Here is a 26203-nt window from a genome sequence, read left to right on the forward strand (position 1 = left end):
TCCTACACTGCTAAACCTCCCTGATCAGGTGTGGCCTAAAAAAAACCCCAAACAACAAAGCAACACACAAGCTACTACAGTGTGTGGGATGTTTCAGGGAGCAGTGAGAAGCAACACAAGCTCTCAACAGAAACTGCTGGCACAGAGTGGCAAAGCTTTGGGAGCAGCAGAAAGCAGCTGACTCCGTTTGACCTGCCTCTCTGTCCACACTCCAGCCAGGAGTGGGGGGGCTAAAATTCAATTACAAGCCCAGAAAGCCCAGCCGGTGAACAAATCACATATAAGAGCTGCCTATTGTATAAATTGTGTTAAACCCTGTATGTACACAGCTGTACTTACACCAGCTGTAAGATTAACGTTATTCACTTAATTTCAGTGTGAAGGTTGGCCTTGCAGTTAAAGCACTTTGCCAGAGCTCAGGACACAGAAGTTTCACAGCTCTGCCACAGACTTGCTGCATCACTACCATGGGCAAGACACTTCATCCTGTAGACTTTCTGCCCTCCCAGTAGTAAAGGAGGTACAGTAAATGGGGGAAATTACATCTTTTCCTTACCTGTTGTCTCTTTTGTCTGTGAAGATTGTACAGTCTTGGTGGAAAAATGCCATTTCCAAATTTGTCTGTAAGCATCTGATTTCCAGGTGGTTCTGCCCCAGGAAGGTGCCTACCTGGCTAATATGCCAAAAGTAACTTAAGATTAATGTACTCAGCCCCAGAGGTTTTTGGTCCTCTTTGCTCAACACATTTTGATAGACTACATGTTCTGCCTTACAGGATATCTTGCAGATGGATGTTTTAAGAGGTGTAAACAAAATGACTTTCAGTTAAATTTAAATGGGCACAGTTGGATTACAGGTCTGTAGTCACTTTTACTACTATCACCACCTTTGGTCATTAAGCTTAAACAATTGGAAAAAAACCCTAATTCAAAAGCCATTGTTCAGTGCTAGTTGTTCAGCTTCTGCATTTTATTTACCCTGGGCAATGGAAATAACCTATCCCACTTCTCTTTTTTACATAACTTTTTCGTGTGTTTGTTGCCAGTTGCCAGTCAGGTTCATGTGCCCCAGTACTATAAGAGTGATAAACACAGAAGGGAAATGATTACAATAAAACAGAGGCACTCTCAAGGGCACAGACCACCTTGTTTGTTCAGTGTTTGTATTTCCCCTTATATAAACAAAGACAGTCAGAGCCTTGGTATTAACAGTAGATTTTGTAACACATTATATGTAGGCAAGTAAAGAACCCAAACATACCTGGTGGTGACCCTTTAAAAAGCTATTTCTGAGCCCTAGATTAGGATAAATGGTGAAGAGGAGGTCTATGTCCCTTTATTCTGCAAGACAAGCTCAATGTATTATGTCAGTGAAATGTCATTGTCTCGTTAATTATGGAATGTCATAAACCTTAATGACAAAAGACCACTGTTGTGATCATAATTATGTAACTGTGATGCAATATTATGACCAAAGACATTCCAGTGGTCTGAAATATATTTCTGCATAGCATTGCGGTACCTCAGTAAGGACATGCTAGCTTTAAAGTATTTTTGCCAAAATTGCAGTGGCAGCCTGGATTTTTTCAATTCAAAGATACTTTGAAGTTGTATTAGAAACAGTCATGCACCATTTTTTCAAGATAATGCTTTTGTCTTTAAAATAAGCCTACAAGTATTTTAGTTGGTTATCTCATCTTCTTTACTTCAAATGTCACTATATTTTTTTTTGTAATGTGACACCTCCCATTTTACTTTTTTTCTAGGCCAGAGTCTAACTTGGTGTGACCAGGAACAACACTATTGATTTCAGCAAGGTTTTATTCAATTAAATTGTGTAAAATAGCCTAACAAATACGATTTTCAAAATAATCACACTGTTATTTTCTGGGGAAAAAAACTACAGCTGTACAGTAAATAGTGCCCCAGCAAACCTGCCATACCAATCCAGGCTGACTTCAGCTGTGGAGGGTGAAATGGGTAGAAAGGAATGACTCCACTTCTTGGTTTGTTTTCTTTTTGCCAAGCGAAGAAAGTTGCTATTGTCGTTAGTTTGTTTTGAAACTGATAGAAAATGCTGAGTGAAATGACTAAAGATTGAATTGCTGGAAATATCTGCAAGATGAGTTCTGGAAGGCATCAGTCTCCATGTATATTGCCATACATAGATCACGCCACCCTTAGGGAGGGAGCACATTGCTGCTGCAATGGAAAAACTGAGCAGCTGTATCCTCCCAGCTTCTCCGTCTTCCGAGAGAAATCAAAAGAACATCCTTGTGAATATGCTTTGGAATGTCCTCCTCACTTTCCTCGCTCTTCTACCCTGGTTATGTGCAAGCCAGCTCTGTAATTACACCTCTCAAGACCATGGATATCACAGAATCATCCAAGGTGATTCCTCGTTCAGGATATCCGAAACACCAGAGGGCAGCAGAAATGTTAAAGCAGAAACTGCAGAAGCCTCAACCTTCCCAAACAGAAGCACCTCTGTGAAGCGATAGAACACGGTTGTGTAAGAGGTTTGTGATTCCTCCATAGTATTCACAGTGAAAGTGGTAGAAAAACCATGTAAATATGACACTACCAAAATTGTGCAGTGCTGGTGAAAGCTGTTGTGACACATATGAATGAAAATGGAAGAGGAATACAAAAAGGTTGCCGAGAATAGTAGATGCAGGGGGTCTTTTAACTCTCAGCAAATCATAAAAGTGTTATAACTCTTAAAAATTTGGTGCTCTCTCCTTCACTGCAGACGTTAAATGTCCCTTTGCAACAGAGGTCACTTTAAGTACCTTCCACAGGCAGCAACACTTGCTAGTCCTTCTTGCCTCTTCCATCTACTGCAGTTAATTAAAATCAGGATGGTGGATTCCCCTCTGGTGAGGTCTTACACTCTCGAGGCAGTCCTGTGGCACAGGTGTCCACAAGCACCAAATCCAGTCCTCTTCTTCCCATTTGGGAAGAAAGAAATTCTGAGTCCTTTAAAAAGAAATAAAAATGTTGCACTCCTAGCTGGGGCTGTCTTTGAGTGTTCTTTCCAAAAAGACCAGCTCTGTTTGCCATCCTAAAACACTTAATCAATTTCAAATGAAAGCAGCAACTATAATTAAAGGGAGGAAAATCCCACCACAGCAGAGGAGCCATTATTAAGGTAATTTTTTCCTTTATAACTCCTGGGGCACTGTTCACATGCAGCTGCTACTGTATGTGCTGTTTGTGCGTCAGCTTCTCCTCATGAGCTCCACAGAGAATATACTGTTAGCTTAATAATAACAATAATAATAAGTCAGCTTTTCATGTGAGTTATTCAAGGCACTGTGTAAGCACTAATTGAATGCTACAATAGCCCGGGTTGGCTGTGTGCTATTACCCCTTTTACAGCACATGCCACAGCAGTCCCATGACTTGGGTCACACCATGTAAGCAGCTCCTGTCCTTCAGCTCCTGACCACCAGCTCTGCAAGCCACTGCCTCTCCCAGAACCATTCAAGCCCTGCAGACTGCCAGCCTGACTGCTCACAGAAAACAAGCACTGAGACAGCATGATTTTTGTGTATAAAGGAAGTTTGGGGGTTAATTTCAGGTGTTATTTCTCTGTGTTTGTAGGAGAAAGAGCCTGTAGTGTAATTGGCCTGCCAAAGGACTAGCATTAACATTACAGCAGGTAACACAAGCAGAAGAGTTAATGTTTTATATATATATATATATACGTATATATGTATATATATAGGGAAGCAGGGGAAGTCCTGCTTGCTCCGCTAAAACGTCCTGATGGATCTCTCTCAAGTGCATTGATGACGCACAGCTCACGTATTTGATTTATATAGAGCACCACATTTTCCTCATCCCATCTTTAAATTTACAAAAGCTGACAAAAAGGTCACTTTCCTCCCCTAGTGGGTGCCTCTTTAGGAGTCATCCACGTGCCTTAAGGAGACCACCAACAACATGTGAAAACAATCACAGAATCACAAAATAGTCAGGGTCAGAAGGGACCTCTGAAGATCATCCAGTCCAAGGCAGGGTCACCTGGAGCAGGTGATACAGGAACACATCCAAGTGGGTTTGGAAATGTCTCCAGAGAGGGAGAATTCAAAACCTCCCTCGTAGCCTGTTCCAGTGCTCTGCCACCCTCCATGTACAGAAGTTATTCCTCATGTTGAGGTGAAACTTCCTGTGTTTTATTTTATGGCCATTGCTCCTCATCCTGTCACTGAGCACCACCGAAAAGAGTCTGGTATCAACCTCTGACACCCACCTTGGAGATATTTATATGTATGGATGAGATCCCCTCTCAGTCTTCTCTTTGAAGAGATTTTTACTGATTGATTTGAAATCTTCGGTGTGAAGCAGAGCTACATCTCTTCCACCCAAAGCATCACCTTATTTCAAGCAGTCTGACAAATCCAGATTTTGTGTCCCGGGGTGGAAGAGAAGGGTCACTACCCAGTGTGCCACGGGCTGTGACAGTCAGGTGAGGGGTTCAGACTAAGAGGGACAGTTTTCCAGTCAGAAACCCAACAGATGACTGAATTACCTGCCTGAAAAGAGCCTTGACTGACTGTAATACAGAAGATTAACAGATGTGGCTGGCATCATTCAAGACTTATTTTTGTGGCTAAACTGGAATTTGACTCCAAATGTACAAATATTTTAGTCACCTGCTGGGTGAAGGCTGAAGACCTACCTGTTTGAACCCTGTGCATCTGCTGCTTCACATTTGACCTTGAGAGGAGTCTCAGCTTCCAGGATGCTGAGGTTCAATCCCAAACAACCTCTTTCAGCCCTGGTTTGCCAAAGGGAAACTTCCCAAGCCTCACTTCCAGACTCACGAGACATAATAGTACTGCAGGTATATTTTGACTGTAGCAATAAGTTGCAATAGTATCACAAGGCTGCATGTAAATATATTGGACCTGCTGGAGGCAGCCCAGAGGAGGCCACCAAGATGATTAGAGGGATGGAACACCTCTCCTCCAAGGAAAGACTGAGAGACAAGAGGGAATGACTTCACACTTAAAGAGAGTAGGTTTAGGTTCGATATTTGAAAGAAATTCTTTACTGTGAGGGTGGCAAGGCACTGGATCAGGTTGCCCAGAGAAGTTGTGGCTGCCCTATCCCTGGAGGTGTTCAAGACCAGGTGGGATGGGGCTCTGAGCAACCTGGTCTTTCGAAGGCGTCCCTGCCCATGGCAGGGGGCTTGGAACAAGATAACCTTTACAGTCCCTTCCAACCCAAACCATTCTATAATTCTAGGATAACATATGGGTTCTTTATTATTACTTGTGTTGCTGCCTGTGCCCAGCTGGTGGACCCAGAGGGCTGCTGTCCCCACACCGGGGTGGCCTCAGCCCTTGAGGGTCGGTCGGCAGCAGCCTCCCCACTCCATCACACCCTGGAAAACACGGGCAGGGAAACCGTCCTTGGACGGGGGAAGGCGGGTCAGTGTCCCACCACCGGCACTGCTGCGAAGGGTGGGCGTTCACAGGGATTAGGGATAAATGTCCCCCGCAGCTCTGCAGCCGCACTTTCCTCCTGCCAGCTGGACTGTCCCTGTCGGTGTCCCCGACACACGGGGCTGGGAATGCCTCTGTAGCTGCGGACAGCGGGACCCGGCACCCCCGCCGGGGGTCACCGGGGGTCACCAGGGCCAGGTGCTGTCGCCGGGCCGGCGCGGTGGTCGCAGCCGCGCTGCGGGGACGCGCCGTCGGGAGCGGGGAGCGACTCCGGCGGGAGGATGGGATGGGGCGGGGTGGGCAGGAGACCCCGGCGACCCCCCCACCCCTCACCCCATCCCACCCCATCCCTCCCTCCCTCCGCCCTGACGTCACCGCCCCCCCGGGTCTCCCGGGCGACGGCTCCATCAGCGCCCGCGTCAGCGCCGCCCGTTCCCTGGCAACGTCCCGGTGCCTTCGCTCCCCTTCAGCCCCGCGCCCGGGACCGCGTCCTTCTGGCGTCAAAGTGACGTCAATGGGCCCGTCTCGGCTTTCGGCGGTGGGCGGGGGGAAGGAGGCGGGCGGGGAGGTAGGGAAGGCGGGGTGTGCGTGGATGGAGGAGGGCGCCGGGAAAGGGCGGGGGGCCGGGACATCCCGCGTGGTCCCGCCTGCCCCCCGGTGCGCGCACACACACACACAGACACACACACACACACGCTCACCCGCTCACAACACACACCCGCCCGCACACGCACCCGCGCCCGCACACCCTGCGCCGCACACAGCGCATCGCACCGCGCCCGCACCGCACCGCCAGGTACGGCCGCTCCGGCGGGCAAGAGCGGGACTGCCGGCGGCTCGGACGGGGCTCCGGGGCGGGGACAGCCCGTGTGAGCCGTGCCGTGTTCCGTGCAGGTGCGAGCAGCCCGGGGCAGCGCGGATGCTCCCGTCCTAAAGGCGCGGCGAGCGCTGCCCGCGCCCCCCGCCCTGAGCCATGGTGATCATGTCAGAGTACGGCTCCGCGCCCGCGGCCGCGCAGCGGCCCCTGCGAGTCGGCTTCTACGACATCGAGAGGACCCTGGGGAAAGGCAACTTCGCCGTGGTCAAGCTGGCCCGGCACAGGGTGACCAAGACGCAGGTGGGTGCGCTGGAGGTCCGGGGATGGCGGTGGGAGCGCGGCGGCTCCGCGGAGCTGCGGAACCCGCGGCTGATGCGGCTCCTCCTCTGAGGATCTTCAAGTTTTCCCGCTGCGTGTAAAATTAAAACCGAGCGAGAATATATGTGAAAAACCAACTTCAAAACACCCCATTTCTGAGTGTTACGGTAGCTTCGTTGAATCACACTCAGTTTGCTGAAAAGCCCGACACATTAAGGGTCTTCGAAAGACTTTTTGTGGGTTTAATTTTTTTCTCATTGAAGAACAAAGAACTTGGGGTGTTATTCGCAGAAATAATTTATTAATGGGTAGTGCAGACGTTTCTATATTTCTAGTGCATGTTTAAATCGTATCAGTCACCACAGTAGGAAACAGTCTGTTAGAGGAATCTGTTTTTCCCTGGCATGGGACGGATTAAAAGATTTGCAGAATCCTGTCCAGTGCTAATTTCTGCAGTTCTGTTCACTACCTTATGTGTAATCCTTTGACGTAGAAAAGAAAAACGAAAACGTTCTGTGTCGGGAATTCTGTGTGGTTCAGAAAAACAGAATAAGCTTTGTCAAGTCCATACTTAAAAAGCTACTTTAAAAACTACTTTACTTGGATTTTGTAAGTGGCGTGTCTGTGCGGGGGTGTCTTTTTTTTTTTTTTTTTAAAGGTATCTGGACAGTGAGAGTACCTATTTTGTAATACCTGGGGTTGTTTTTAAATCTACAGGTTGCAATAAAAATAATAGACAAAACAAGGTTAGACCCAAGCAATCTGGAGAAGATTTATAGAGAAGTTCAGATAATGAAGCTTTTGAATCATCCCCACATTATCAAGCTATATCAGGTAAGAGTTTAGCTTTGGAGTGCAGCACGTAGATGAGGTATACTTATGGTCTTCTCTTGCACACGGTTTTTACATCTAATATTTGCAGAGAGAACGCATATTGAAATATTTTTCGAAAACCATTTGAAATAAGAGGGGTATTTTAAAATTCTTCATTCTTTGAACAAGACCCTGGCACATTAGACAGCTTTTTGACAAAATGCACTGTAAAATTTACAGTTTAAACCAGGCTGATGTTTGTTTCGGATCGCGGAGCAGGTTATCTGAACTTCTATGATTAACTTGGCTTTCCTATCTCCTCTGCTTTTTTAGTTTAGAAGACTGGAACTTGTTACGTGCTTTTGATAAGAGGAAGGCTTAAACTCGTGTAGGGTGGTAGAGAAGGAAGCACAGAAGTTGAGTTTGCCTTAAGTGGAAGGGATTTAAACCAACAACAATTAAACCTAATTAATCTAAGTAGAAATTCTAAGTGAAATTCTAATATTAGAATTAAATTAGTAAAAAAATTAAAAGGCAGTAAATGTTGGTGTATCTTAGAATATACTAAAAAATGGCCTGTTTGGTTATTCTTTTCCACTTTGTGTAGTTTTGAAAGTGAATTTTAAATATCTGTGACCTTGTAGAGTTTCATAACATGAATTTTGTTGTAGAGCTGTTCAGTTTCTGCACTAATGGGTGGTTTTAACCATAGGAACAAATTATTGTGTTGTGCAGAAAACAGGATCACAAGGATCACGAGGACTGCTTTGCAAATTCTAAATATTCGATCTAATTAGCCTTTGGTGTAAGTTCCTCTTAATCATCTTAAATAATGCCGTGCGGATTTAAGAAGAAGATGATAGAACAGTTTGGGTTGAAAGGGACCTTTAAAGGTCATCTAGTCCAAGCCTGTGCTGTGAGCAGGGATGAGGTATCAGCTTGTCTGGACCTGTCTGGAAGGACAGGGGGGAGAGAGGGGGACGTGGATGAAGCAGCAGGTCTGAAAGTCTCTGTGGAGTAGTAAATACTATTATCAGCTGTGATCTTACCGTTGGGCTTGTTAGCTTAAAAAGAAATTAAAAAAAAAAAAAAGTTTAATTAACATGTAAGGCTGAAGAGCCAGTAAGGCAGGTGCTTTGGCAAGGCATTATTTCTGAAGACCTTGACACACATGCAGTGTTTGTATTTGTAGTATTAACCATCATAACAAAAGTGGTTCTGTGTTAACAGCTGACGTCATGGCTGCCCATGGGGCAGCATAGGATATACAGAAACATTCTAACAGTTCGGTTGATTTCATTTCAGTGGAATGATGTGGGTGAAAATACTATTTTGAAGCATTTAGAAAAGCAGGTTAAATTCCATCTAGTTGAACCACTTCACTTGATGGAGCAAATGACGTTGGTAGTGGACCATAATTTCTTTTCAGTGAAGTTTTCTTTTCTTTGTTGTTGTAACTGATGCTTCACCTGTTTGGTGGAGGCTGAGAAGCAGGGATGGAATTAGATGACATACCAATGTAGGGTGTGCGTTCTTGTATTATTTCATCATTGTTTTAGTTTCAGCACCGCGTCTTAATTTCATCCAGCTGGCAACTTTCCCAGAACACTTTCCTTCAGTTTTTTAAACTGGGAACCTCTCTTCCTTTGCTCCCTGTTTGTTTATTTTCATTTCGTGTCTGTGTGTACTTGCAGAGAGGGGAGGACAAGAGTCTTTGAAAAAGGTTACATGTTAGGACCCTGGAAATTACAGCCTTTGAAGTAGTATTGACGCTTTTTCTTCTTGATTGTTAACCTGTTGTGAGCCTCCCGGTTCCAAAACAAAGTATCTGCTCCTTAAGAGGGAAATGTTTCCGGGGAAATGTTGTTTTTTTAAAATCTGAAACACAGCATTTGAAAGGTGTGCTGTGGTAACTGAAGATGAATTTGGAAATGCTCAGCACTTCTCGTTCATCAAGGTTTTGGTTCTTTTTTTTTTTCCTCCAAAGGAAAAAATTGTGAAATATCAAAGCAAGTCGATACTAGATTGATAGGTGAACTCTGGCTGATACATTGACAGTTGTTGATGTGCATCAAGCACTGCTGTTACACAAACAGCAGCCTGTTGTCACTTGCACAGGAGGCTGGACGTGTCCCTGCCAACTCCAAACGGGAGCGGGGGATTTGATCTTCCTTCTTGATTTGTCCAAGTTGCAGCTATTTCTGCTGATCTGAGCCCCCACTAGCCCTGAAACAAAGACAACTTTAGATAAAGTGTTCTTTGCACGTTCAGAATACATCAAATGAAGTGTAAAACTGTATGTGAATATTTTAGCAAAAGAGGAGTTCGGGGAAGTGTGTGGAATTATCGAAATGCTCATCTGTTACCGTATGGAGATTAGGTGGCATGGTAATGGTGAGAAGAACAATGGCCTGAGAAGCCATTGTGTAGTGTAGGCACATAAGGATTGATTTGTTATCTTTTTCATTACCAGTGTGCTTGGAGAGAACACTGTGGTGCAAAATTAGCTGCCTTTACTGCCAGCTGCTGCAGCAACTAAAAAATTGAACCGATATGTGTGAGAATACACGTAGAAAAATGAATGAAACTACAGACCTCTGCTGTTTTTTAAATCATGTCCTTTTGTGTCTTCACAGGTTATGGAGACAAAGGATATGCTGTACATTGTTACCGAGTTTGCAAAGAACGGAGAAATGTTTGGTAAGTCCTCACTGCTGGATCTAGCAGTTCTTTAGATTTAGAAATCTTGGCTTTATTGTCGTAATTCCTGAGTTACAGATATATTCTGATTGAAAACCCAGGGTTGGCATTATCAGCTGTCGAACAGCAAGCACAGCACCTGCAGGATTATGAAAAATTTCCTCCAGGCGTTTCTAAATCCTGTGCCTCTTTGGTTTTGTCTTGCAGATCATCTGACCTCCAATGGGCACTTGAGTGAAAGTGAAGCACGGAAGAAGTTCTGGCAGATTCTTTCAGCAGTGGAATATTGTCACAGCCACCACATAGTGCACAGGGATCTCAAAACAGAGAACCTTCTGCTAGATGCTAACATGAATATCAAGTTAGCAGGTAATAAGAAATATTACCTATTACACTCTATAAACAACACTAGGCATGTAGTCAAATTTAGTATCCCTAGGATGATCCTGTAAATGTATTTATGCTAACTGAAAATAAAACAAAGGTTGCTGATATTTCTCAGAACGTGCTTTCCAAACAGAAGAAAATAGCTTAAATGAATAGGCAGAGAACAAAACAACACATCCGTTCCTTTCTCTACATCTTTTGCTACTTCTGAAATATTAGTATGTGATTGAATGTTGTCTCACCCCAGACTTTTACCTTCATTTCAGACTTTGGCTTTGGAAACTTCTACAAGTCGGGAGAGCCCCTCTCCACTTGGTGTGGAAGCCCACCCTATGCAGCTCCAGAAGTTTTTGAAGGCAAAGAATATGAAGGACCTCACCTTGATATATGGGTGAGCTTGCTATTCATCAGAAACCGCATTTCACTGCGTGAGGGTCTGTGGGCTTCCAAAATCATTGTTTTTCCTGGAGTCACTCATATGCTGTGCTGTTTTCTGTTGACAGAGCCTTGGGGTGGTACTGTATGTCCTTGTCTGCGGTTCTCTGCCTTTTGATGGACCCAATTTGCCAACTCTGAGGCAAAGAGTGCTGGAGGGGCGGTTCCGCATCCCATACTTCATGTCCGAAGGTGCTTTTTTCCAGACCCTTAATGTTAGAACAGGTCCTACAAATAAAAGAATAGCTGCCCTGTTTGCAGCTGGGAATTACTTTATGCAGCCAGTGATTTCTGTGGGGCAGCACTTAGAGCTGAGGGGCTGGTTGCACATGTTTTCTTTTCTGGGATCTGCTTTATGGTGCATCTAAAAGGCTGGTGTTTCCTTTCTTAGAGTATCCCTATGGATTACAAAAATACCTGACATCCTAGCTGGAGAAATAATCACTCACAAAAGAGAGAAAACAGGATTTTAATGAGGCTAGCCTGCAGTGCTGAGATGGGTGTAGTTCTAAGATATTTTAACTATGCAGAAGGGGTGGATTCCAGTGTGACTGTGCTGCCAAGGAGAGCAGAAATAGTGGGACTTAGCACTGTTTCTTGAGCACTCCCAACAGTCTGATGAGAAAAAGGAACTGAAGATTATTGTCACCTCTCTCTGATTTGGTTTCAAAACAAGTGAACACGCCTCTGTCTTCACGTGAAAATTATCTTACGAAGTCTGACCTTTATCATTTATAGCCATGAACAGCTTTGATTTCCTGGTTATAAATGAATAAGCAGTATATGTGGATAAGGAAGTTGTATGTGATGGGGTTCTGTACTAAATTCCCACCTATTTTATGTGGATGTAACAACATTAAACTTGCATCCTCTCAAAACTAGCTCTTATGCAAGGTGCAAGGCCACCTGAAACGTGCCAATACCCAGTACAGCCTCATTTCCTGCAGTGACATGTTGCTTTTGTGGTATATGTGGGGACATCTCTTGTGCTGTTTGGAATATCTGATGGTCAGACCAGGCATCAGCTGCTCAGAAACCTTTAATTCGTGTTTTCATAGACATCACACACTGTTGCTGGGAAGGGTTCTTAGCAGGGACCTGGGGCTGGGCTGTTGTTTTTACACCTCGCTCATGAGTTTGTCTTTGTCATCCAGACTGTGAAACACTAATCCGGCGGATGTTGGTTGTGGACCCAACCAAGCGGATAACCATTTCCCAGATAAAGCAGCACAAGTGGATGCAAGCTGACCCATCCCTTCAGCAGCAGCAGTCCTTGTCCTTCTCCATGCAAAACTACAACTCCAACCTGGGTGACTACAACGAGCAGGTCCTTGGGATCATGCAAACGCTTGGCATCGACAGGCAGAGGACTGTGGAGGTGAGAAGTGCTTGCCCTGTAGATACATCTTCAGTGACTACCAGAATTCCAGTGGTGCAGTCATATGTGTGTCATGCAGTGACTGGCCTTGATCCAGTGTCACAGCATAGTAAAATCTTCACTGCCCTCCTGGATTTTTGCTTGATTTTTGAGTGTGCTGTTACGAGGCACAAGTGACGAGTTTTGGCTGCCTGTGTCCTGAGTGACCTGTAACTCAAAAGGGTCCTTTCAATGTCTTCCAGTCTCTGCAGAACAGCAGCTACAACCATTTTGCCGCAATTTATTACCTGCTCTTGGAGCGCCTCAAGGAGTATCGGAGCAGCCAGTTGTCCAGTCGTCCGGCAACCGGCCGCCAGCAGCGGCCCAGGAGCTCCGAGATCAGCAATGTTGAGGTGAGGAAAGGCACTTGCTTACTGGGAAGATGTGTCCTTTGGATCTGCTTTTTTCTGTTGCTCGCTACGGGAAAGTACAAGGTTGTCACTGTCAGGCTTCTTGAAAAACCAATCCTGGTATTGGTGCCCTCTGACAGGACACAGCCTGCTGTTCTTCAGCAGGAGGCTGATTGAATACTAATGGCCTGTTTCCTAAGAAGTGACTGTGGGTCGTGGGCCAAAGAATAGTCTGCCTCCAGTGCAGGTCATTAATGAGCCAGAAGACTTGACTTCTCATTTTTTGTCCTCTTGGGCATGGCTCGGTAACACTTCTTTGTTACATAACCTGTAGGATCCTCAGAAGTACTCCATGAGTCAGTTTGTGTGTTTCTCTGACATTCTTTTTCTTTTCCTCACTCCCACCCCCTTTGAAGTGTGGTCTGGGTGCCTTTTCAAATTGCACTTCCAGTTAAATTGCCTAACTTAGCAGAAGGAGTTCTGCGTTTGTGTTGGCATTGATGGATTAGCTTTGTTAATTTTCATAGGAAGGATGAAGAAAAAGCTTGCAGGGAAGGTGGCTCTGAAATTCTTGGAGCCTCCAATGTCTCAAAAGTCACGTGGAACTGCAGTGTATGTGATGGCTTCTGTGCACCACTCTCTTTCTCCAGATGCCTCAGGACAGTCTCTCTAGCGAAACCCTGCGATCATCTCTGCTTTACCAGCAACCTCAGAGCCTGATTCAGCCATCCTTGCAGGCAGAAATGGACTGTGACATAAGCAATCCATTACAGGTTGGTGTTCTCAGCTAAACTGTGTGTTATTTTTCCCCCCCCCATTGTTCTGCTAATCCAAAACAATGGGGTTGTGACTGTTGTTCTCTCCCTCCGATCTTTTGTTTGGCATTTGGGCCTGGTGTCACTGTAGCCTCTCAGACAATACTCCTATTGAAGGCATGAAGGACTGTGAAGAGTGTTAAAAGGTAGTGCAGAAATAAGCAAAACACCCTTAAGTCTGTGATCTGCCATGTTTTTCAGCCTGTGTTCTTCCCTGTGGACACCAACTTCAACGGGCTCTTCCGGAACCGCTCCATCTCCCCCAACAGCCTGCTGGAGACCACCATCAGTGAAGAAGTAAGGCAAGAGAAGGAGCTGGAGGATGAAATCAAGGCATATGACCACCCCATCCGCATCCCTAGCAACACCAGCAGGAGGCACACGCTGGCCGAAGTGACCACCCATTTCTACCAGCATGCCCCTCCATGTAAGTAAGTCTGGGAGAGATGAAGGGTGTCCGTAGGCAGAGGAAAAGAACAGAGAAGGAATACCATAGAGGCCAAATGCCCAGGGAGTATGTGCTGATTTTACCTTGACTGGGATAGGAAAGCCCAGAAAAGAGGTCTGTACTCTGCCCTCCGCAGTCCTGTCTTCCCACAGATAAGCATAACCCTTAAAGAAGAGAAGCTGTGCTGTTGTTTCATCTAAATCACTTCAGCAGGGGGCATTCTCATGACCAGGACAAAAACCTTGTCTGCTTGCTCCTGCTGTTGTTCTAGGGGAGGAGGGAGTGCCTGAACTTAACAAAAAACTCATCATTAACTGTGTTTGGTACATACTCGGGCCCTGTGAACCACCCAAACCAGCACAACTGTTCACAAGACAGTAATCCTGGTGTTGCTCAAGAGACACTGTGTGCCTGATCCAGCATAGCCTGGTGAGGCTGGAGTTGCTGGCAGAGCCCTGCCAGCTGGACGGGAGCCCAGACTAAGGTTGTTTGTTGATGACCCCTTGCTGGAGTCAAGCCCTGCAACAACACGAGTTACTGGACACCTCTCCAGCTCACACCTGCTTATTAGTGCCAGTGTAGGTGGGCAGGAGGCTCTGATGTCATGTTCGTTCCTTCCCGTACTCATCTTGGGAATGCTCTTTCTCTCCTTCCTTCCCCTCCGTAGGTATAGTCATTTCCTCTTCTGCCAGCCCCACAGAGGGAACTAGTTCAGACAGCTGCCTTACTTCATCTTCAAATGACAGCTCAGTGGCCCTGAGCAGCTGTTTGGCAGGTCAGGTAATGACGGGGAGCCCGGCCACAGTGAGGATGACGTCGCCCTTCCTAACTTCCCAGTCTGACGCTCCGGTGTTACAAGCCCAGGGCTGCATGGGAGGTGCTTCTCTCCTGCCTGTCAGCTTCCAAGAAGGAAGGCGAGCATCTGATACCTCATTAACTCAAGGTAATGCCTTCCTTGCTTCGTTGCTGGGGAATTGCAGCCTTCCAACAGCCTCTAGGAAAGGGCAGGATGCAGGGATACTTGCTTGTCCGTGTCGGTGTTACGCTGAGGCCGGACGTTCTGCCTCTTGTATTCATGGTCCCTGAAGGAAGGTTGGGTGCCCTGAGGGAGGTGCCTAGAGGAAAGGTTCTCAGATACTGATTCAGCCTGCCCATGGAGATATTTCTGCTGCCGTGAGTGGGATGGCAGGCTCCACCTTCCTCCTAAAATACGGAGTGCACAACGTCATGATTTCTGTCAGGTTTCTCCTTTGCCGTGTGTGTCTATCTCCAGCTGTCCCAACCCCTGTTGTGTCACCTAAATCCTGCCCTGACCATCAGGCAGAGGGGTGGATGTGAACTGAAGAGTCATGGTCTCCTCTAGCCCTGTTCTCACTCACATGAAGGCAGCTGCCCTCTAGAAAGGCTGATCTGTAAAGTGTGCTCCTAGGCAAATGCTGAGGGGGATTAAAGTGCATTTCTTTTCCTCGTGTCCCACAGGCTTGAAGGCTTTTAGGCAGCAGCTGCGGAAGAACGCTCGAGCCAAGGGGTTTCTCGGCTTGAATAAAATCAAAGGCTTTGCTCGGCAGGTGTGTCAGTCCTCCTCCTCTCGGGCAGCAAGGAGTGGCATGAGCCCCTTCCAACACACGCAGCCCAACACCTGCATGTACAGCAGCAGTGGGAGCAGCAGAGAGGGGAGAAGCCTCCTGGAGGAGGTGCTGCAGCAGCAGAGGTGAGGGAGGAGCTTTCCTGTTTTCGATGGGTTTACTTTGGTTTGGGGTAAGCGAGGAGGAGTAAAGCCAAAGAGTTTGGGGGTTTGGTCGCTGGGGATTCCTATCCTCCACCTTTGCTGTGTGGCAGCAGGTAAAACTGCTTGGCTTCCTTTGTGGCTTCCTGCCCTGGCTACGTAACACAGGACGTGCAATTCCACTTAGAAAATCTCAACGTCCAAATATTTGGAGGTTGCTGAATTCAGGAGCAATTTGGTATTGTGGGGGGAAAGCACTGCCTCTCCCCATTGCAAGCTGTGTTTTTCTTTGTTAGTTTTGGGAATGATTTCTTTCCTTCTCTGCCTCCTCCTGTAATTTTCTCATGGCAAGGAAGCGAGACCTTGTAATTTGGAAAAGTTACAGGCCACAAAGGAGGCACAGTTCCAGTGGCCTCAAATGTCATGTGTGGTGGCACCTCTTCATTCCCATAGAAGCAAGATGGAAAATTGAGCTTCCGGTTTATCTGCATACGTTGTCTCTGGAACATCTATTATTAGCTGGCCAAATGGTGACTAGATAAACTTTCTGATGATAGTGGCCCCCTCCAGCCTGAGGAAAAGCCAAGTGAAAACAGGTTGGCCTGGCATGGGCAGCTTGATTTGATTGGACTGACTGGGTAAGGAGAGGTTTGATAGAGAGAAGGAAACAAAGGGGAAAATTATGGTCAGTGTTAGGGGAAAGAAACGGAGGAGAAAGGCATTAAACCATCCTAGCAATGTAAATTAACCTCTTCCACCCTGGCATTTTTTTTTCAGAATGCTCCAGTTCCAGCATCACCAACTACTCCAGACAGCTTGTCCCCAAACTCCTCAGGCACCTGCAGCGAACGGCGTCCCCTCCTCAGAGAGCCCAGGTACCTGCAAGGCGTCCAACTCCATCCTGCTGTCAGAGCTGCAAAGAGAGAACTCCTTTGAGCTGGCCTTTGCTGGCAGCAGCCAGCTGCTCCAACCTCATTTCTTCGGTGTGAGCGTCTCCCCGGTGTCCTCGGCCGCTCACCTCCTGGACACGCACCTGTACATCAGCGGCAACGCCTCCCCCGTGGGCACCACCTTCTCCCAGCAGCAGAGTTTCTCTGTGCAGTCCCCGGGCTACGACGCCGTTGCTCTGCAACACGGGGACTGTGAGATGGAGGACCTGACTTCCAGCCAGCTTGGGAAGTTCGTCCTGGTCAAATGAGAGCCCTGGCTGCTCCTGTGGGGAAGGAACTTTTCGCCGCTGTTCCGTGGCTGGCTGGCGTCGTGTGGACGAGTGACTCTCAGAAGCAATAAATTTTGAAGTATGTGAAGAGGCTGTCTGGCTCAGAAAGCTGGCAACTTTATAGGACTGAAACAAGCAATATGTATGTCTTTTTTGTTCGTTTTTGTTTTTTGTTTTTTTTTTGCTTCTACTATTCTTGCACTGAACAAATACGAATAGGAACTGAATTTTTTTTAAAGGAAAAATAATGATGGGGAAGATGGGTGGGGCATTTGTGGGGACAGGGAGGGATGTGGTTGGGGAAGAACTCTTCGGTACTGTACTCAAGTCAGACCAATACAGCTCTGCTGTTATGCAAGATTAGCAGCTGTCAGTAGTGGTGACACAGCAGAGAGAGGCTTTTCAAAGAAGGGACCAGAGCCTCCCTTTTTCACAATATTCATTTATGGGTTTGTGAAGATGATTACCTCTTTTAAAGAAAATAAACAGAAAACCAGTGGCATGCAGCATTATGCATTCATAGGAGACAAAAATGGAAGCATTGCCATTTGTTGTTTTTTCTTTCCCTCCTGTTAACACTCGTTTTATTTAAAGGAACCAACATCCCCATTCCACACCTCCCAGATACATACACTTTAAATGAAAACTGTGAACTTCTTGCTTGATACATCAGCTGGAAAAGCTTAACATGCCCTTCTAATTAGTACAGAAGCAGTAACTATTGAAAATGTATTCCTTGATATCAGGATCCAAATTGCATAATGCCTGGTCTTTTGCAGGGATGTTTGTTTGGGAGTGGTGTGTGTCTACATATACACACGTGCACACTTGCATATATTTTGTTGGTCTGGATAATCTTTAGGAATCTTTTTATAAACTCTAAGTTTATTCATATTCTTGCAGAGGCACTGAGGAGGGAAGCAGCAGTACCGGTGGGGTGATGGGAAGGGTTTTCTTTTTAAAAAGTCCCTCCTGGATGTTGACTATGAAGTTGCCTGAGGGGTATTTCTTAGTGCTGCACATTGTTATTTCAGCTGCTAATTATGTTTTTATGCATTTCATTATCAGGGTCCAAACAGAACTGACTCTTGGGGAAATGTGCAATATTGAGGTTATAATTATATATTGACAAAGACAAAAGGAATAGGCTAGAACAGAATTCTACTCTAACAGAGTACAGCTTTTTCTGAACAAAACTGTATTAAAAAGTGAGTAAAACAGCACAATCTTTGGGTGTGTTTGTTTTTGGTTGGTTTGTTTTTGGCATATTAGCAAAACGAGGTTTTGGATTAGATAGGTGTTTTTTCATATGGTTTTTAATGCTGTATATGTATATAAATAGGAAGCAGAAAACTATATAACACTAGTTATTTTTTATATTTTGTAATATGCTTATGTTGTGTTTCTGGTATAAACCCCAACTCCCCTTCCAAGGCAGACCATGACTTCTGTTGGTGTCAATAGAAGTTTTGCTTGGGTATAAAGGGGAGAGCAGGCCGTGCTCCTACAGAAATGAGTCAGGGAGTGCGTGCGAACTTTGGAAGCAGGTGAGCAGACAGTGAGCCAGCTTGGCTGGAAGCTGCCATCTGAATGTCAGAAAATAGCTGCATTCTGTCTAAATGCTTAAAGGACCCATCTCTCTAGTGTGACACAGGGTGCCTTCAAGTTACCTTGGCTTCATGCAACCTGCAGTATTACGCATTTGCAAATAATATAGAGACCTTTTTTGTTGTTTGTTTTGTTGTTTTGTTTGGGTTTTTGTTTTGTTCTGTTCTTTTTTTTTTTTTTTAAGAAAAAAGCCAAAGACTGACCAGGTTAATTGGTGGGAGTAGGAAGGGTTGAAGATGTCATGTGGCTCTGTCTGTGGCTCTCCATAAACGACCTCTTTATCTGTGTGTTGTACCTGTGTGTCTTGCACGCCCAGCTTGCCACTGCTGCTCCATGGTCTGGAAGCTTCAAAGTGAGAGAAAACTGGTTGAGTTGAACTCCTGTTAATGAGTGGTGCCTTGCAGCAGAGAAAACACCAAAGTCTCATGCTCATTAGTAGTGTGGGTTTAAAACAAACAAACAAACAACCCCTCCAAAAAACCCCAACCCAAAAAAAAGAGTGCATGGGGATGGCTGAGGAGGAGGGCAAGAAGAAACCAGCTCGTCACAAAGCAGCAACTTTGCCTTCAGTTTTGCAAGGGGTAGCACACGTACTTAAACCACAGAATTTCCTCTTCAATATGTGTTTTGTTTAATGCCATGGATCTAAAGGCCACAGATTCTTTAGTTTCCTGTCCTGAGCAATGACAAGCACTTTACTTTCATAGTATTTTTTTTTTTTCTTTTCCAATTGCTGTAGAACCTCTTTGGAATTATTGCTGGAGCAGAAAGAGGTCATTTTAAAAGTCTGGGTTCTTTTGTAGATATCTCGACAGTGCTGTTCTGCAGACTGCAATGCAATAGGGTATTTAAAGACACTACGTGATTGGTTTCATTGAGATGTATATTTTATTTTTTATCATGACTGAACAATCATTTTATTTCTTATGTTAAAATGAGAGGCGTACACCAAAATGATTAGTTGATGTGTTTTATTTAATATTTAAATAATAAAAAAAAAAATGTTTTAAAATCGTTGTCCCGCACATGGTTCTGTGGAGCGACGCTCGCGTAACTCGCACGGTTAAGACCGGTTTCAAAGCCGAGGTCCGCAGGACGTTCCTGACACTTTCTGTTACGTCCTAAATGAAGAGGAATGGCAGGCTCACAAATCTGATAATGGGATATTGAGCCTTTCGCTGGTAGGCAATCTGTCTGAATCTAACCCAAGTCTGTGGTAATCGGGTTATAAAAGCCGGCAGTAACAGAGATGGTCGAGCGTGGTTTAGTCGTCACCAGATGGGCACTCCCTCCGTGTCACCTTCAGCTGAGAGAGGCCCCAGCCAGATTAAGGCAGTCACTGCAAGAGAGCAAAGGGAAAGAGAGAGGGAGGGAGAGATTCAAGGGGGAGGGGGGGAGTGGCTTTTCTCTTGTAAAATATAACTCGAGAGTTAAAAAAGCTGCTGAAAAGGCTTTGCATTTCAGCTCATGCACTCAGAATGAGGGGCAAGGAAGGGGTTCACCTGCAAAGGGACCCCCAAAGATTTGCAAGCTTTAGTTTGACCTGGCAAAAACTCAGAAAAAAAATAAAAAAATTCTTCCAACCAAACAATGGTGGGGTTTTTTAAAAATAAAAATAAAAAAATTAAAAAATAATTTAAAAAAGTGATCCTTATTCTGATGTTTTTATTTCCAAATCACCTACCACATTTTGAAGGAAAGGAGAGTGATGCAAAGGTAAATCCAAAAAGCTAAATAAAAGCTTAGGGGGGAACAGAATTAATATTTACTTATTTTGCTTTCTAAAGGAGTTGTTTGCTGAGATAGAATTTGTAGAGCTGTCTGTGCATTTGCCGGGACTCTTGAACAGGTAAAAAAAGTGTCATGCACATGTTTTTCCAGGGTTTTGTTTTCAATGTGACCATCCAAAGCTAGGAATTTTGCAACTCTTAAAATATAGTGAAGGTACTCTGAATTGTCTTTTATTAGGCTTTAGTGTGACCTCATTTAAGGATAACCCCAACTGCTGTTTTCAACTTGGTTCTCAGGACATTATTTTAAACTCCAGTAATTCTGAGAAATTTCAGAAAGTTGCTTCTTAATGGATGCAGCTCCACCAACTTTCATTGACATCACTGACCCTTGGGAGAGGGATCCTGACAGCATCATGATTTCTGTGAAATGGTAGGAAAAACAAGGACAAAGAAACCCTGAGATTTTGGACTCGGCTTCCATGTGTACACTGTTTCACTCTTAGTGCTTTAGTCACTGTCTTCCTGCCTTTCCTCTGAAATCTGTCTCTGCTCCTGTTTACAGCGTTTGTTTTTGTCTTTAACATCTCTCAAGATGCTGTTTTTCTTGGCTTCATTTCTCACATTACAACTTGGTACCTAGTTCCTTTCCTTTCCTTCCCAGCCCAGGATCAGTGTTTTTTCCCTGCCTTTCAGATGGAACAGATGCTGGCAAGTTTAGCACAACCCCAGAAGTGAATGATCAAAACTTGTTGGTTTTTTTTTTTTTTGTTTTTTTTAAAAAAAGGAAATGCTTAGAGCTAGCAGAAGATGCCAGACTGGCAGTAATGAAAAACACAGGCTGTTTTTGCACTCAGAAAGCCGAGCACAGACACTGAGCTGAGTACTTTGGTGCCAGTGCGGTCCAGGCACGGGAGCAGGGGATTCTCACCTGCCCCTCTCCTCTTGCCCTCTGGCAGGTGATGCATAACTCAAACCCCAGATCCACGACCTTCTCCTTCGCTGTGTCCAGCACAGCAGTCACACCTCAGTGAGGAAAGGAATTCCTTGTGGAAAAAGCCACCCTTGTGTAACCTCGGCCTGTGTTAGCTGGGAAGGAGAAGCAGCAGAAGGGAAGAGCGGTTGAGCATACGAAATTATGGGTCAGGAGATGGGAAGTGATCGGTGCTTCCTTTTTACTCACCCTGCAAAGTGAGAATAAGGCACACGTCATGCAACGAGGGAGAATTAATTTAAGACTGATAAAAGGAAATATGTGCCCCGGGAGGACATTGCTTCAAATGCGCTTGCTGGCTTATTTCATGACTGCTAACTACTTTTAGTGGTGACAGTTAAATCAATGATAAAGGTAATCCACTGTCATGGTTTATGGATTTAGCAGAGCAGCTGTGGGAGATCAGGAAAGAGCTGGCCTTTGGTATAGACTGCCAGGGGCATGATAGATTTTTAGGAGAGAAACGCATTTCTCCCAAGGCATCAGATATTAGCGCCTGCCAAAGGCAAAATTTTCATGTGAGGTGAACGAACGTGATCATTACCTGCAATAAATTCCAGTTTCTTAATAAACATTTCCTATACAATGTCTTATGCAGTGATAGTGGCTCAGACCAAGGGCCCAGTTAATCAGGCAGCTCATTTCAGCAGCAGACTCTGAGGTAAAGGGTGTAAGGACAGGGCAAGCATAGCACAATTCCTTTGTGGTATTACCAGCTCAGTAGAGAGCAGACTGTGGTTGAGAGAATTTTTGACTGGCATCTGGGTCATTGTGTTTAACAGCTGCAGATGGGTCGAGCCTCCAAGAATTTGGCTAACCCCTTTTGGAATTGTTTTATAATTCTGGCCTTCACAGCATCCTGTGGCAACAAGTGTCATAATTCAATTGTGTGAAAGAAGTACTTCCTTTCCTTTGCATTAGACATCCAGATTGGGTTGTGCTGCCTTTCTCTTGTGATAGAAGACACAACAAGTAATGATCTCCTGTTCACACTTCTAGACTGCTCATGAGTTGTCAGGATCTCTCTCACATCCCTCCTCAGTTGAGGTGACCAAGAACTCTGCTGTAGTCAGCCTGCCAGCCTACAGAAACCATTAAATGTTCCTGTGTCACCTCTTCTGTATCTTCGTGGGTTCTTCTACATCCTCCTCAGTGTATGCAGGGCTGCACCCTGTGTTTGAGTCAGCATATCCCAGAAGGAGTCACTTTCTCACTCTCTCATCATTCTCTAGTCATTCTTAAGGCTCTTTTTTGCCTTTTTGATGCCTGTTGAGCTGGAGTTTTCAGCAAACTCAGTGACTGAGGTTTCCTTCCTGCCTGATGTTAACTTGGATGGTTTTTGTATGGCTTGGGTTGGCATTTCTCACTCTCCTCACTTTTAATTTGCTGCTGGCAAATTTCATAGGTTATTTCACCATCCTGTCATTCAGTTTTCTGAGATTTATCTCTACCTGGTTGCAGCTGGACTTTTTATGAGTATGTCGAGTTGCTCAGATCTTGACATGAATGGATTTGCAATGCCTGAGCTCTCACTCAACAAACTCTGCTCTTTCCCATTCTATCTAAGCTATTCTGCTCTTTGTTATACTTTCTGTCAAAAAGCCTTGTCTGGCTTTCCAGCCCACAGGTCTCTGGATGACCTCTAAAAGCCCTTTTTAAGAATGAATGTAACATTTGCCACCTTCCATTCCTGTGGTGCCTCGCCATTTCAACAGCTGCTGTGGTATTGTGCTGAATAGGTCAGCAGTTTCAAGTCTGAGTTCCCTCAGAGCTCTTGAGTGAAACCGTCTGGTCCCAGCAATCTGCTAATATTACTTTTTATTGTTTTATCCTAAAATCTCTTCTACTGACACTCGGAGTTTCGGAGAGTTTCTGAGGCTCGTCCCCTCTGCAGCTGGAGTGGGACATGAAGTGGAGCAGAACCACCACGAGTGAATGGATGGGTCTGCAGGGCCAGAGGCTGAGCACACAGACCACGTGTCCCTTTTGAACCTCAAAGAGGTGACAAAGCCGTGACAGACGGGTGGGCACCAGAGAGTGCCCAGATCAGCCCAGCAGGCCCCTTGTTGTGCCCTGCAGGGATGACCAAGCCTTTCTCCCTTCCCCGTGTTTACAGACGTGGAGTTGAATTTATGGATCTCTTCCTCAGCTGATGTAAACTGGGGTTGCTAAATCAAAGCTAATGCAGCAACGCTGCTTTATGATATAAACATTATTAACAGCACATTAAGGCTCCAACGTCCAGAGCCACACAATCTCATCCTTTGTTTCTTCAGCCACTGAGGCAGTGAATTTAGGTTCATTATTTTTGATGGAGCTTTTCCTGTATCATGCCGGGGTGCTTTTTTAGTTCTTCTGTCTTACGTCCCTTTCCGCTACCCTGGGCAAATGTTTTGGTTTTTGTTTTTTTTTAACAGTCCTTGGTTTATTCTGTGACAAGAAAAATATCTTACTCAAGAGCTGGAAGGGATTTTAGAAATTCTAGCTAAGTATCTTTTTTTTTTTTTTTTTGTCTATCCTTGCTGATCATTTCTTTCCCATTTCCTGGTAAGGTAACATGATGTTATCATTTGGTGAGCTCGTCTACACACTCAATAGGCAGGTGGGTATTTAAAGGCTTCTCACACCCATTATCCCCAGGCACCTGTTGGATTTCCAAACAGATCTCCTGCAAGCAACATCTTGCAAAAACTGAGCTTTAAACCTTCGTGTTCGTGCCAGAAAAAAATAAAAAATGAAAAAGGAAAGTCATTAATCATTTGATATTAGCTGCTTTTTTCTGCTTGCCTAACAGGATTACTCTTATATTTGCTGGGATATATTCACACTTTCTGTTCTTTGGACCCAGTAAAAGTAGTTGTGCAGTGGTCAGCTAAGTGTCTTCTTGGGTTTTTCCTGCTCAACCCTTGTATGGTAGCAGAAGATTTTATTGAAAATACAAAATTAGATTTCTGGGAACACTTATGCACATGCCTTTGAAATCCATTTTCCATGAAAATTTTTGCTCTCTGCTGTGAAAACTGAGCACAACAGGAACGAGGACATAGAGACACCAAATTGACTGCAATGCTGGACAGATCAGACAGATATTTATATGACTCTTACTGCTTTCCCTTTATTGGTATGTCTGAGAAAAACCGGGGTACTCAATTCTGGGCTAGGGAGGTTAAAAACTCCCCGTGCACTTTGAATTCAATGACATATAGAAGCGAAATGGTGCCTCTCTGCCCCGGAGGGAGGAAAGGCTTCTCTATGGATTAGTTGAGGTAAGATGGTTTTAAAAGGCTACAGCTATGTCTTCATAATGACTTTGACAGGGAAATGTGGCTTTGGTTCTTAATTACTCAGATCTTTATTGTAAATCACCAAAGATAGACTTGATGAGTCGTAGGCATCCAAAGGATGTGGCCCAGTGGGTTGTGTTCCCATGAGAGTGGTGGGAAGCAGAGAGGAACAGGAGATCTGACAGGACTGATGACTTCAGTGACTTGAGGCCACTTGGCCCACTTTGCACTCTGCTTCTTGGAAGGAGGTCCCATTCAGCAGAGTCCAAGGTGCTCCCCAGAGGGAAGGGAGGAGATGCTGTGTTTCAGCCTGGGAAGACGAACATCAGAGCTGCAGGAGGGAAACAGGAATCCTGGTCTCCCCCTCATGCCCACTGTTGGTGGAAGCAGCTCTCTGGACAGCTTTAGTGCATTTAATACTAGTGTGTCTTCTACTGCCAGTCAACCTGTCACCAGCTGCACAGGTGGTGGGAGATGCTGGGTTGGTCCCAGGCAGCAGGAGGAGGAACCTGTGATGGAGGTGTCGGTGCAACTGGGCTACAAGGTTGTACCTGCTGCTGGACCTTTGGGAGCAAGGGGAAATTGCCTGGGACTACAGGACTTTTGTCACAACCTTGCTGCTTGTCCTCAAAAGGAAGTGAGGCATTTTTCTGCACAGAGGCCCACCTTGGCACTTTTTGGGGTTATTGACAAGGTGTGAAATGCACTTTCTGCCAGGTCCAGCCCCCCGTCAGGGGACTGTGGGATGCAGCAATGCCTGGTCATTCTTCAGCACAGATTCTGTTTTGCAAGCCCATAAGCACCTTCCTGGTCTCTGGATCCACTTCTCTGCATGCAGGACCCCACTAATTAGATTCAATAACTGGCTTAACACTGTAAATGCAATCAAGTCACTGGCTGCATTCAGCCCTTGAGCCAGCAGGATTAACCAGTTCCTCAGGGCAGGATGTGCCCTGAACACAGCAGAGCAAGAGCCAGGCACCCCAGTAGCACCTCTCCCACTGGTTTTGCTGGCTGCTGAATTTGAGGTGGCACGAATGCCTGCTCTGCGTGTCACAGCCACATGGGCAGGCCAGGGGTTATTTTTTCCCCTGCTATATGTTAGTATTTGGCTTTTTCCTGGTGTCCAGCATATTTGTCCAGGAGTTAGGCTGCTTTGGAGCTCACTGCAGAGAGTCTGATGAGCTTCTAACGCCACCACCAAGCCTTGCCTTGTGAACTGGGCTGGCTCTCACCTGAGTTTGTGATCTCTGAGATCATACTTTCAGGTGCATATTGTTCGTTGGAGGAATGAAATCTCACTAAAAGGATAAAAGCTTCCAGCATTACCAGTTTTTTCCCCTGTCACTTGAGCTGTTACCAAAGCTGATGAGGAAATCACAGCAGCTCCTAATTGCACTCTGCAGAAGACCTTGCGTGTCAAGACCATCCCAGTCACTCCCTTGTCTGCTCAAACCCAGTTGCGTCATCGGAATAGGACTTGGCTGGAGTGTCAAAGAGGAGCCTTCCCTCTCTCTGCAGAGATGAGCTGTGTGCTTCCTGACATCCTTATGTGCCAGAAGCAGGGGCTGTGCCGCAGCAGGAGCCAGGGAGAGCTCCCTAACCTTGTCTTCCTGCGTCTCGCCCCCGGGGCCAAGCTGGTGGCTGGTCTAGATGGGACCACCTTTTTAAGGACCAGAGCTCTCAA

The 26203-nt window shown here is 45.5% G+C and overlaps 1 protein-coding gene and 1 long non-coding RNA gene across 3 annotated transcripts; both read left to right on the forward strand.

Moving 5' to 3' along the window:
- Positions 1–798: 798 nt before the first annotated feature.
- LOC120323061 lies at positions 799–1854 on the forward strand. The gene is made up of 2 exons (XR_005563153.1): positions 799–856; positions 1766–1854. It is a non-coding gene; the product is annotated as an uncharacterized LOC120323061 (long non-coding RNA).
- A 4191-nt stretch (positions 1855–6045) lies between these two features.
- On the forward strand, positions 6046–19520 carry SIK1 (salt inducible kinase 1). Of its 2 annotated transcripts, XM_039380217.1 has the most exons (14): positions 6217–6251; positions 6350–6572; positions 7308–7424; positions 10040–10103; positions 10311–10472; positions 10757–10881; positions 10994–11117; positions 12080–12303; positions 12546–12695; positions 13343–13465; positions 13709–13934; positions 14623–14898; positions 15435–15666; positions 16459–19520. In XM_039380217.1, exons 2-14 carry the CDS (start codon positions 6429–6431, stop codon positions 16877–16879), a joined length of 2388 nt encoding a protein of 795 aa, XP_039236151.1. In that variant the 5' UTR covers positions 6217–6251; positions 6350–6428; the 3' UTR covers positions 16880–19520. The 2 variants fall into 2 exon arrangements, with proteins under 2 accessions (XP_027597717.1, XP_039236151.1); XM_027741916.2 differs by having other exon boundaries at positions 6046–6572.
- The last annotated feature ends 6683 nt before the right edge of the window (positions 19521–26203 follow it).

The sequence above is a fragment of the Pipra filicauda genome, unplaced genomic scaffold, assembly GCF_003945595.2.
Source record: "Pipra filicauda isolate LSUMZ 115617 unplaced genomic scaffold, ASM394559v2 scaffold18_size4552066_pilon, whole genome shotgun sequence".
Classification (NCBI taxonomy): domain Eukaryota; kingdom Metazoa; phylum Chordata; class Aves; order Passeriformes; family Pipridae; genus Pipra; species Pipra filicauda.

Excerpts from the sequence above, each read along its gene's own strand:
- SIK1 (XM_027741916.2), top strand. The coding sequence starts at position 6,429 with ATGGTGATCATGTCAGAGTACGGCTCCGCGCCCGCGGCCGCGCAGCGG. Across the intron at positions 7,425-10,039 it reads ACATTATCAAGCTATATCAG|GTTATGGAGACAAAGGATAT; the intron begins GTAAGAGTTTAG and ends GTGTCTTCACAG. Across the intron at positions 10,882-10,993 it reads GACCTCACCTTGATATATGG|AGCCTTGGGGTGGTACTGTA; the intron begins GTGAGCTTGCTA and ends TTCTGTTGACAG.